The sequence below is a fragment of the Oculina patagonica genome, chromosome 7 (genome assembly GCF_052425735.1).
Source record: "Oculina patagonica isolate OP01 chromosome 7, crgOcupat, whole genome shotgun sequence".
Lineage (NCBI taxonomy): Eukaryota > Metazoa > Cnidaria > Anthozoa > Scleractinia > Oculinidae > Oculina > Oculina patagonica.
This window is the reverse complement of record NC_135764.1, coordinates 30,014,301-30,026,844: the sequence shown is the minus strand read 5'-3', so window position 1 is coordinate 30,026,844 and position 12,544 is coordinate 30,014,301. Positions and strand designations below refer to the sequence as shown.

At 39.2% G+C, this 12,544-nt stretch overlaps 1 protein-coding gene across 1 annotated transcript in view; it reads right to left on the bottom strand.

The window, feature by feature from the left end:
• The window catches only part of LOC144661703 (solute carrier family 12 member 2-like), a 31,842-nt gene extending 19,510 nt beyond the window's left edge, over positions 1-12,332 (bottom strand). Inside the window, exon 1 of the mRNA XM_078522510.1 lies at positions 11,827-12,332. Coding sequence (XP_078378636.1) covers positions 11,827-12,207 — 381 coding nt within the window. The 5' untranslated portion in view covers positions 12,208-12,332. The remainder of the gene's footprint in view (positions 1-11,826) is intronic.
• Between the last annotated feature and the right edge of the window lie 212 nt (positions 12,333-12,544).

Here is a 12,544-nt window from a genome sequence, read left to right as displayed (position 1 = left end):
AAGCCGCGCCAGGCGCGGGAACGTGCGCAGCACGCGTCAAAGACGCCCAAGGGGTCCCGACAAAGTTGCAAACCAAAGAAACATTAACTACTGAAGATTTTTCTGAGCAATGCTTAGAAAATGCTAAGTAATTACTGAACAATGCTTAGCAATTGCTTGGCAAAAAATCTTGCTGAGCAATTTTCTATTTAAATATTATTTTTTTTTTTTATTATAAATGGCCGAGCTCGAACAACAAAGTCAATCACAAACCCCAAGCGAGCCAGCAATTCGTACTGAAGTTCAAAACCAAGTTACTTCAACAACTCCAGCAACAAAGCCTGACAAAAATCCAAAGAGAGTAGCTGCTGGAAAGCTTTCAGCTGAAAAAACAAGACAGGCTCGTGAAGCACAGAAAAAAGCTGCTGTCGAGGCTGCTGCAATAATTGCAAAAGAAAAGGAAAATAAATCTGCGTCCGCCAAGCGCGGTGTAAAAACACCGGCCGTAACGGAACCAGCTCCGACCGAGGCTGCGCCGAAATCCAGCGGTCTCAGCACAAACCAATGGATCTCTTTGCTTGGTATGGGCGTTGCACTTATTACAACTTATGTCAAACGTGAAGACATCAAAGCCTTTTTCAAAAAGAAAAGCCGTGAAGTGCAAACAAAGAGCGGCAAAAGCAACTTTGTACAAGAATCGGAGGCACCAGGTCCATTGAGTGCTCCAAAGCTGCAAGGGGCGGAGCTATCATCTAGAATTCCGCGACCCAAAAGAGGAATTCGTCCGATGGATTAATAAACTTTCAATTGAATATTTTTTTATTATTTTATACTGAACCGTCATGTCGGACAACAAGCTCGTGAAAACACTCATGGATGCCGCCACCATTACAGGTCTCGCCGCCGGAATCGGCTGGGCTGCCAAAAAAGTTGTGAAAGAAAACTTCACATCCGACCCAAGCAGCAGTTTTATGAACTATGTAAAGTTCACAGCCGTCATGGCTGGCAGCGTTGCACTTAAACAGTATCTCGAGGACCAGAAAATTCTCCCCACCAATTAAAAAAAAAACGCATAATATAATAACAAAGTTCTACTATGGCAAGCATCGCGATTATGGCTGGCGGAGCTATCTTGAACGCTGCTGCTTTCATTGGCGGCAACTACCTTGCTCGAGCTTTGGGTGGCGGAGATGACGCCGCTTTGAAAGAAAAAGAAAGACACGACAAAGCTCTTGAGGCTTACCAGGCAGCTTACGCGAAGTACTCTCGCGACCGCACGAAGCTTCTCGACTGGATACAAACCAACGCGGAAATAAAAGAGCAGGCCAAACAAAACTTTACAAACACAGACTACGCTTTCAAACTCTATAACCAGGCACATCCTGACAAACAAATGATTCCTCCGAAAGAACCCAAGTTCTCTGATTTTTATCAGCCAAGTGAGCAGCAAAAACAAGGTGAACTGATGTTCGTTGGCGCTGGCGCGCTTGCACTTGGGTACGCTGCCTTTCGGTTTCTTTAAACTTTTATTTTTTTCTTGTATACGCATCGACGCAAAGATCTCGAAAGTGTACTACAGCCCCCAGGGCTACTGGAAGGGAATTGCAGCGATAAAAAAATTAGCCGAGGCTGCCAAGGTTTCCGAATATGCCGCAAAAAAGTGGCTAGTTAAGCAGGCCCTTTGGCAGATCTACCTTCCGGCACCACGATACGTTCCTCGCCCAAAATTCGATGTTTCTACTCCAAACACGGTCCACCAGGCGGACCTTCTTTTTCTGCCACACGACAAACTGCCGAGAGGGCGAAAAGTTTACAAATACGCGCTGACAGTTGTTGACGTTGCCAGCCGTTTCAAAGAGGCCGAGCCTTTGACCTCCAAAGATTCAACTGAGGTTGCAAAAGGTTTTCAGACAATTTACAGGCGAAGTGCACTGAAATGGCCACAGATGCTGCAAGTTGACCCCGGGCGCGAATTCATGGGAGCTGTTACCAAAGAAATGGAAAATCACAAAACTTACATTAGGCGCGGGTGTGTTAACATTCACAGAGATCAAGCTATTGTTGAACGTTTTAATCAAACACTGGCAGGGCGCCTGTTTGGTTATCAGTACGGTGTCGAGATGAACCTGCCATCTGGCCAGCGGTCGACAGCGTGGGTAAAAAGGCTTCCCGAAGTTGTTACCGCTCTGAACAACGAAGTTACCAGTCTTACTGGAAAAAAACCTGCTGCTGCAATCAAAGAAAAGGCTGTTTCGTCCAAACCATCCTCAAAATATACAAGGCCTGTTGGAAAGAAAGAAAAAAAAATACCCTCTCTCGTTAATGTGCGCTATCTCTACCAACCTGGCGAGCTAGAAGGCGGCGTAAAAAGGGCAACAGATCCGATTTGGTCATTAAAAGTCTACAGCATCGAAAGGTCTGTTACTAAACCTGATCAGCCAGTGCTTTATTACTTGCACGATGGTCCAAAGCGCGGCTTCGTGCGTGAAGAATTGCTTGTTATTCCTCCAAATACACAGTTACCACCAGAAAAGCTATAAACGTTCTGTTTATGTCGGCTTTGTTTCGCAAAACTTATACCCGTAAGCATTTGTATGTATCCCATCGTCCTCTATCCATCGCTTTGAGTCAAAAGGCGACAGCGAGACTTTGTTGAGATGCATTCCGTAAATCTCATGGCCCTCGCTTCTAAGTATGTTCATTCCATGCCATAACTGCTTTGTTCCAAAAAGCGTTTCTAAATAATTTTCGTGCAAGATTTTCTTTTTTACCACACACTTTTTTACTCCTTTAGCTTTCTTTATTTTTTTTGGTCTTCTGTCAGTATTGAATACATTTTCGGTCTTAGACAAACACACTCTGCAATGGGGGTTCCTGCGCATTCGTCTTTCATTTTTCCCAAGACCTTTTTGTTTTTATCACAAAAGAGTGGATGATCTTTTGGATAGTCGCCTGTGTCGTATTTTTCTTTGTCAACACTCATGTCTTCGTAAACCTCTTCTGTTTCTATCTCTACCAAAAGGCTGTCTGTGTCTGTGTACAACAGCTCACAACGTGAACCGTATTTTTTTTTCAGGTGGTTGTAAAAGAAGTCATACATCAGTATCTTGCTGTTGTCAAGGATAGTCATGCCAGTGTAGACAGGCTTGTTAAGAAAAAGCAAGCTTTTTCGCATTTCAATTCCGACCAGATCGTTTGAAAACAGAAAGTGTCTTGAGTATAATGGACTAGCAACTAGTTTTCTTATTTTGTTATTTTCGTCGCTTCGCACTATTTTTATGTCAACACGGTTACGCAGGTTTTCCATTGTTTTTCCGAAAACTGAGTTATTCATGAGTTTGTAAAAGTTCTTTTCAAAGTCGTTTTTCGCTTTTTTCCTGAATTCTGTGTTCATCCTGATGTACGGCTCCATCCAACATTCTTGTTCGAACTCTAACACCCTGTGCACCTTTTTCAGCTTCATTCCTTGTTTAAGATAAAACTGCAAGTTTCGATAATGCACAACATAATTAGTTTTGTCCTCAAGAGTCAACACGAGCTTTTCACAGTCAGGCGGATCCAGATCAAGGTCTTTTATTAATTTTTTTTGGTAGGGTGAAAACAAGTCCTTATTTATTTTCTTTTTCTCAGGTGCTAATGGGTAGCTGTTGTGCTCTTCATGAAGTTCTGCAGGGTATTCGAGGTCTACCTCCAAAATCCAGCCGGTTTTTTCAAACTCATTTTTTCTCATAATTTCTTTTTCTGTTGGCATAACTCTTTTCCATCTAAAACCACTCTTTGGCAGTGGCTTGCTCATTGCCCACCCGTAAAGGTTGTTTGCATCAAGGTACATTATGTATTTTTTTGGTTTTTTGTCGTCGTATCCCTCAACGTAAGGATTGTTGGTCTCTGCGTATCTCTTGCTTACCATGGAAATGCCTCCTCTTATTCCCCTTTCCACAAAAAGATGCATGTCGTAGTCTGTCAGTAGCTCAAGCTGTACTCCTGTCTTTTTCAATAGTGCGTCCCAAGAAAGTCCAGGAGAAGTAAAATAGTGTGCTGGATCGAGCTCATACTTTTCTTTACATGTTTTGCGAAAGTTCTCAAAAACATCAGCTAAAAGAGTTACATCCGTTTCAACATAAAGGTCATGGTAATCTCCCAGCGTTTTACACCCAAAAGTTTTCCACACACTATTTGCATGCTCGTATTCTTCGTCAGTTATGTGTTCATCGTTAGGCTTGCTATAAAACTTTTCTTTTTCAGGCAAACTTGTCTCATTAAATCTTTCCCATGAGTCCATGTATTCGTAAGGATAGATTCCCTTTTTGAAAAGAAGTTCTGCATTTTCACAAATTTCTTTTATTTTTCTTTTAGCGGTTTTGCTTCAAACTCTTCGTTTTTTTCGCTGTTTCTTTTTGATATGTTTTTTGTTATTTTTAATGACTCCTTTGGTGCCGCACTTACAAGTGAATCAAGGCTTCCTTGAAGAAAGTTTAAGCTGTCAATGAAACGCAAACCACCTAATGAAAATGTAATGTATTTCTCCATGTTGTTGGCAACACATTTTACCTCCATGTTGTTGGCACCACATTTCACCTCTTTCTTTGATGCAAGCGGCAGCTTTGACATCGCCTGCATTAAATGGTGTGCATCATAGCCCCTCAGGTTGTGAAAAACAACTGGTATTTGGTCCGTCTTTGGGTTTATTCGCAATTTCAGATTACATGCGTTGTGCGCAGATCCTCGAAACTTACCTGTTATGTGGCAATGATCTTTGACAGAATCTTTGAAATTTTGCTTCGTAAAAGGTTCTGCGCAAAACAAACATTTTTCCTGATTGTTTGCAATCCATTGGTCTATTTTGTCTTTTTCTTTTCTTTCTCTTTTTGGCCCAACAAAATTTATTTTTTTGAGTGCCTCGTAATAACAACATTTGTGGCTTTGGCCGCAATAAATACCTTTGTCATGGTCCCAAACAGGAAATGAGTCAAAAAAGGAATCTCTTATCAAACTTTTATTGCAAATGTGGCAACTTGTTGCGTTTTTGTGTTCTTTCCAATCTTTGGCCGTCATCAAAAGTGGCTTTTGTATTTTCAAACTACTTCGTATTCTTTTCTCTTCATTTAAAAGATGCTTCAAAAACACTTCAACAGCATTTTCGCCCCTGTAAACAAATGGCCGCGTGCTTTTGCCGTCACTCCTTACAACTGTGTAAGAAAAACCACATGCTTCATGCTTTTCTGTCTTTTCTGTGTAGCTTTTTTGTTTGTTCTCTGGACTACGCTCGCAGCCAGGAATCTTTCTAACCAATGCCTCAAAGTCGGCATAAATTACGTAAGGAACTTTCATCTGTTTGTTATAGTTCTGAAAATAAAGGTAATTTTCACCTTTTTCAGGCATTTCGATCCTTGTTGGTCTGCCATTCACTCCATTGCAATATTTTTTGTGGTTCTCGAGCAAGTCCTCTCTTGTAAAACCTGTCAAGCACATCATGCAAAAGTGTTTTTTGTTTGCTTTTTTTGTCTGATCAAAAAGCAGAGCGTTAAATCTTTTTACATAACAGTAGTGCTGAATTAATCCTGACTCAATTAACATAAGGTTAATACGAGGAATGTTTTTTTCTTTTTCGCTCATTCTGTGCACAATCACACGATTGTATCTCCAGCCGAACACATTTATTGCAAGGTTGCTGTTTTGCGCCTCAAGCTTGTCAATCTGGTTTACAGGTGTAGGAAAGACAATTCCTTCATAGTTAATTCCCGTCGTTAACCGGATATTTGCTTGTTCTTTGTGGGTCCTTACCGTTGCTTGGAGGGAATAAAGCAGCTCTTAGAGCCCACTTCAGGCATTCATTGCCCCTGTTTCTTACGTTAATGATTGCTTTCTTTTTTGCCAATTTGGCTGGGAGAGGTAAGTAAGTTCTTCCGCGCAATGGCTGATATCTTGCAACATTTAAGTAGGCAGCCATTATTATTTCAAGAACCCACCCTGAGCCACGCTCTGACCAAGCCTCAATTTGCCCCTTTACTCTATCAATAAATCTATCAAACTCTTGTTTTATCTGTTGTTTATTATGTTCGTTAAAAAAGTTCGGTTCTTTTTCTTTAAAATAATGATCCATCTCTTGTGTTACACCAGTCTTAAAATTTTTTTTTGTAAACTTTATTTGCAACTCAAAGCTTATTTTAACGCTTTCCAAATCTCTTATTTCATTCTTTACCAAATCAACAAACATTACTTTTTTTTTCTTTTGAAATGCAAAAAGGTCTTTACTGATTGGGCTTCCTTCTGGTATGGTCATTTTCCGCACCTGTAGCCATTCATTGTAATCGGATTGGGCCAATAAAAACGTTTCGTTGATTTGTGAATTTTTTTGAAATTCACGAATTTCCTTCATAAGTGCTTGCAAAACTTCTTGCGAATAACTTGCAGCAGACATCTTGGCGTTTATACCAATGAGAAACATTTGTTCAATAGGAATTATTTCTGGTGCACATGTGTCACGCAACTCACGTAAGTCGCTCGCTATCAAAAAAAGAGGGTAAAAGCATTTTTTTTTTCGTTTTTTAAGTAAAATAGGTAAAAAACGTGTCTAGATAGCAAAAACAGAACTTAAGTTAGTTAAAAAAGAGGTTAAAAGTTGATAGGATTTAGTATAAAGATTTGCGCCAGAACCATCCCCTTATATGTGTGTTGTACTAATAGTTGACCAAGGATAAACTTTTGTGAGTAGCTTTGATAAGCTGTGAAAAAAAACTTTTGCAGTGATTGAAAGCAATTGAAATTGTTGGCATCGTTGGCCTCTTTGATGTCTGAGTCAAGCAAGAAACTAAATAAATTGTAATGATTTTGCTTTATGGAGCATTTCCTTGGTTTTCGAGGCGATTCTTGGACACGGGGCGTTTATTAGAGAGGGGCATCTAATACAATTTTTACACGTCAGGGGAGGCGTTTATTAATTACGAGGCATTTATTTCAGAGTGGGCATTTATTAGATCATTTACGGTATTTACAGAACAGTAGCAATATCAAAACATGATGTTTCTGTGATGACATGTCACTATTATCATTTGCATTTGATAATGGTGATATGTCATCACCAAAACATCATGTTTTTATATTGCTACTGTCCATTTTAAAAGGCCTCCTACATGCAGTAAATCTACCTACAATTAAATCCCAATAACCTGAACATTCAAGGGAAAAAAGATTGGAGTTATTGGAAAGAGGGGGTGGTTTCAACTTATCAAAAGTAAAATTAGTAAGAGGGACCTGAAGTGAAATCGATAAAGGTTTGAGTTGGTGGGCAGGATGTTTGGGTTAGTGAGCTGGGCTGCAAATAATTTTTATCACTTGAAAGGACATATGTCCTACGAAGACACCATCTTGGTCGGACAAAACAAAATTGTGGTCAGACAGATTTTTATTCATCATTGCCGTAAAACGATCAAAAAATTGTCCGGACATCATGTCCGACCACACTTGGGATTTTGTCAGACATGAGGACATTTCGGTCAGCCAATGTCCGATGACTAACCGTTATTTGCAGTCCTGACTGAGGGCTCAAGTTAACAAGGGTTTGAGATGTCGGGATTCAAGTGTACTAATAGTTGACCAAGGATAAACTTTTGTGAGTAGCTTTGATAAGCTGTGAAAAAAAAACTTTTGCAGTGATTGAAAGCAATTGACATACATGTACTTACTCGGGTTAGAACAAGCCCATCATTTTAGTTTAAAGAATTGATGGCTACCTCCCCCCTCCCCCCCCCCCCCGCCTCAATCAGGTAATTTATTAAATACTGACATTAATTTATCTAATGGCAGAAGACAATTGCCACACCTTGAAACATTGCATAAATAAATTAGCCTGCTAAAATTGATAAACAGAATAACTGCAAGACAGTTGTTAAAACCACGGTCATGTTATGTTTCATTCATGTAAAATATTTTAACATATATGACTGTACATCCCAAGTTTTACAGCGCCCAATATTGTCGATCTGTGATCAATAGAGCGTGTCGTCCAAAACAAACACATTTGGGGATTGATAATTTGATCGCACGATCAAGTAACTAGTTATCAAACAAAACATGCATTTTTAAAAACTCAAAGGAAAAATAAAATCAAGATTCCTTGTACTTGTTGTGCAGTGTATATGTTAAGGAGGCTCGATGTAGTTTTTTTAGCCGAAGGGTGGTTGTTTTGAAAATTAAAATTATCTAGGAAGCCAATGTTCGATTTTTGCCAAAATACACCATAATGATCAAATATGACCAAATTTTAATTTTTTACTCGTCACTTTGTCACAAAGGTTACCATAGCAACCATTGACGTTTTCTTTTGTTCTCAAACAAGCTTGGTTTTCTCGAAATCTAGACTAACACTTGGTATTCATTTTTTGATATGTTCAAGTACAGTAGATTTACTACCTGTGCTCAAAATTTTAGGAAAATCTGTAAGAGCGTTTTAGAGTAAATCAAGAATGAAGTTTTTGGTATTTTCTTATAATTTCTTACAATCGGCAGTCGATATATTTTAAGAAATTTAAGCAAAAAGTCTTTCGCTTTTAGTTAATGGTCTTTGATGGTGTAAGTATTTATATTTCAGTGAGAGAAACTGTGCTCAAATAATACGAAACAATTTTAAGGCGCCTATTTTATATTAAAACGGTGTTTTTCTGAAAATTTCATTCTTAATTTACTTGAAAACGCTCTTACAGATTTTTCTAAAATTTCGTCAACAGTTAGTCAATCTACTAAACTTTAACATATCAAAAAATAAACACCAAGTGTCAGTCTAGATTTCGAGAAAATCAAGCTTGTTTGAGAACAAAAGAAAACATCAATCGTTGCTATGGTAACCGTTGTGACTAAGTGACGGGTAAAAAAATTAAAATTTGGTCACATTTGATCATTATGGTGTATTTTGGCAAAAATCGAACATTGGCTTCCTAGGTAATTTTAATTTTCAAAACAACCACCCTTAGTCTAAAAAAACTACATCGAGCCTCCTTAAATTATACTATATTTTTTCCGCAATTAACCTAATCAATTTGACTTTCTCACCGAGCAGAATTATTTAATAAATGAGTTGAGCTTAAATAAATTAAATTTACACAGTCGCACATTTTAAGTTACACCGCTTCTTATTAAAGCGTGAACACTTAAAATATGTCTGGAATGTTCTTTGTGTTTTAACCAATCACATGCGAGAACTTCAGACCGCAGAAACCACAAACAACGAATGGGTTTCCATCGGTCACGGAACGATATTCGGTTCTCGTTTCGCTCCAATTTACAAGTAAACACTAACTGTAATTCCTTCCTTTTTGAGAACATTCACTGCCCTACTGAAGAATATGTTTGAGTTTTTATTTTTTTATTTTTAAAAAAATGAAAAACCGATGCGCCCGACGCTACGATTTGCCCCAGTTGCCGGCAATTTTCAAAAATTGTAACGAATTCGTATCTGCAATTCGTATTTGATACACTGATAGAAGGAGGGTTCGTTTCTTCGATAACAGCGAAACGATAGCGGGAAGGAAAAGCGAAAATCAAACGATTGAGCGATTGAGGTGTTTACTTTGCACCAATCATACCAACATTTTCAATAATTTTGGTCTGGAGCCTTTGCAGTTTGCAGTCTTACGATCACGGAACCTCTTATTGTTTAAAGGTTGAAATCGTTTGCCAAAATAAATCGAATCCCTTGTTCTACCGAAAAGATTTACAATCAGTAACGAAAACTCCACAATTTTGTATTTTATATTCGGTTTATCGTGTTTACATCTTATGTCTAGACGTGTCTACAACATACTGCATGCGCTGAACCATGTCGTATAACGTCGCTAGAGAAACTGTCCTTTTTTTTTTCTTTCAAAAATCCCTGAAACCATGTTCTGGATGTGGCCCTCGATACGAAAGAATAGCAGTTCTTTAAATTCCTGAAAAAGACAGAGCGTGTATCCTGAAACAAAATATGAACTTAAGTTGCTCCGTGACCGATAGAAACTCATTTATTGTTTGTGGTTTCTGCGGTCTGAAGTTCTCGCTTGTGATTGGCTAAACACAAACATTCCAGACATATTTTTTAGTGTTCACGCTTTTATAAGAAGGAGTGTAAGTTTTCACTGAGTTTCCCTAATGGTCGCGGGTCGCGGGTCGCGGGTCGCGGGTCGCGGGTTTCAAGTCGCGTGTCGCGGGTTTTAAATAAGTCGCGGGTTTTGAAAAAGTCGCGGGTTTTGAAAAAAGTCGCGTGTTTTCAAAAAGTTGCGAGTTTTCGATAGAAACCAATTATTTCTCAGTAAAATTAATTCAAACAAATTTAAACTCGTTTTCTTGGGAACTACGTTACAAAGTAGCCAATTACTTTGCGGGTTAAACAATCAAATTACGAACTTCGGAACAAACTCCCCAACTTTGGTCCGACTAAACTTCCCAAGTTTGCAAGTTGAGGAGGAACAAGACATGTTGCTCGAAAGTCATGTTCATGTCGGAAATTCAGGTGAAGAAAACATGGCTGAAGTTGAAGAGCCTGACGTCGTTTCGCATGAGCGATCTGCCGATAAATAAATTTTACGTCGGCTGAAATTAGGTCAAATTTAACTTTTTATATACAGCAAATACATCTTTAAAATTTTTGTGAGGCTTTAACTTCAATGTCAAGTCTTCTGCGTTTGTAAACCAAATGAAACTGGACGGCTTTACCGATCTTCACGTGAAATTAATTTTATACAAATGCGAAAGAGTCAGACAAATTTGAATTAAAAGTCGCGACAAGTTTACGGCTCAATTCTATTTTTATGGTACGTGTTTTCTTCCGATGGTTTAGCGAAGCAAAATCATTTCTGTCAACATAACTACAGAAGGGTTTTTAAAATCTGCGCCAGTTAAAAATATTTTAAAGAGTTTTTGCCACAGAATACTAGTAAAATATATTTGTCAACCGTACGCGTTCAATCATGAATACTTTGGTTCAACTTCATGATCGCTCGCGCGCAACGTTGTTTTCAAACTTAAAAGCTTGATTGCAAATCATGCAATGTTTGATACCCAATTTGAACATGTTTTTTTTTTCAGGACGTGATGCAACACAGTTGCAACGGACGGTATATGTAATCCTTATCCTTATACTTACTGTAGGTCAGAACGTTGATACCGACGCCGTGCTTGTTCAAACAACTATTTTGAAACTCGAACAGCTAGAATCGCTGAAATATTTCTGCCACCACTTTGTAACGTGTCTCGTTCCTCCTCAACTTGCAAACTTGGGAAGTTCAGAAGTTCAATGGGCAAAGTTTGGGAAGTTTGTTCCGAAGTTCGCAATTTGATTGACTAACTCTGAACTCGCAACGTTACTTCGTAACGTAGTTCCGAAGAAAACGCGATCATTTTAAAACCGGCGTCTTTGCAACCGGTTTAAATTTGTTTGAATGAATTCTACTGAGAAATAAATGCATTCTATTGAAAACTCGCAACTTTTTAAAAACACGCGACTTTTTTCAAAACCCGCGACTTTTTCAAAACCCGCGACTTATTTAAAACCCGCGACACGCGACTTGAAACCCGCGACCCGCGACCCGCGACCATTAGGGAAACTCGTTTTCACTTTGATATTTTGAAAATCAAAACAAAATTGAAGAAAAATGAAAGCGAATTTCAGCAAAATATAATAATTGTGGTTTCCCGTAGACAATAAACACGAATGAACCAGGAAAAAATTATCTAAAATTTGGTTATTGTCGCCTCATGAGGGGAATATGCAAATTATTCTAGCGGTCTGATGAGTTAAACGGAAAGCACACAAAACCTTCCACACTTAAAAAAATCGACAGTAGCTAAGCGCAGTACACTACGTTTTCCAACCTTATCATTTTCCAGGCCTTTACGGAGCTCCTGTAAAGTTGGTCGTTGTTTCCCGCCATGACCTTGCGAGTGCTGGCTTCGATAGAAGATGGTCATTGGTATAGCTTCGTTCGTGGCATATCCATAAGTGAAATGTTCGGGTGTCGTAGGGCTTTTTGGCTGCATATCTGGACTCGATGGCGAAGAAGGTTCGTTCGAGTCGTTAGAGGTTGTATCTTCCGACGGATCAGTCAATCCCGGCACAAATTTGACCCTGTTCACCGAAAACTTTTTGGGTTCTTTCGTTGGCTCGCCATTTTCAACGTCCTCATTTGCATTTTGTTCACCGGTTTCTTCGTTTTCGTTTGCTCCAACAGCCTTTTCAGCCGCCTCGTCAGACATCTTGATCTAATGTGAATTTTGCTGTATATCTGCTCAGATCAAGAACCGATTGGCGTCACCTGCAAGGCTTGACACTCAGGTTTAATCCGCTCTGATCGACTAGACCGATGGCCGCGCGAGGAAGGAAGTCGATCAACCACGACGGCGTTATGAGGTGTCAATTGATCAAGGGAACAATCGGGTTTTGCACATTACAGAAATGTTGGAATGGTGGAACGCTGTCGGTGGAACGATGGAACAGAAGAGCTGTCAAGGACGCCGGAACGATGGAACGATTGAACGGAGGAAAATTCGAACAATTTAAAAAATAGAATGAGGTAATCGTGGAAAAGTAGAA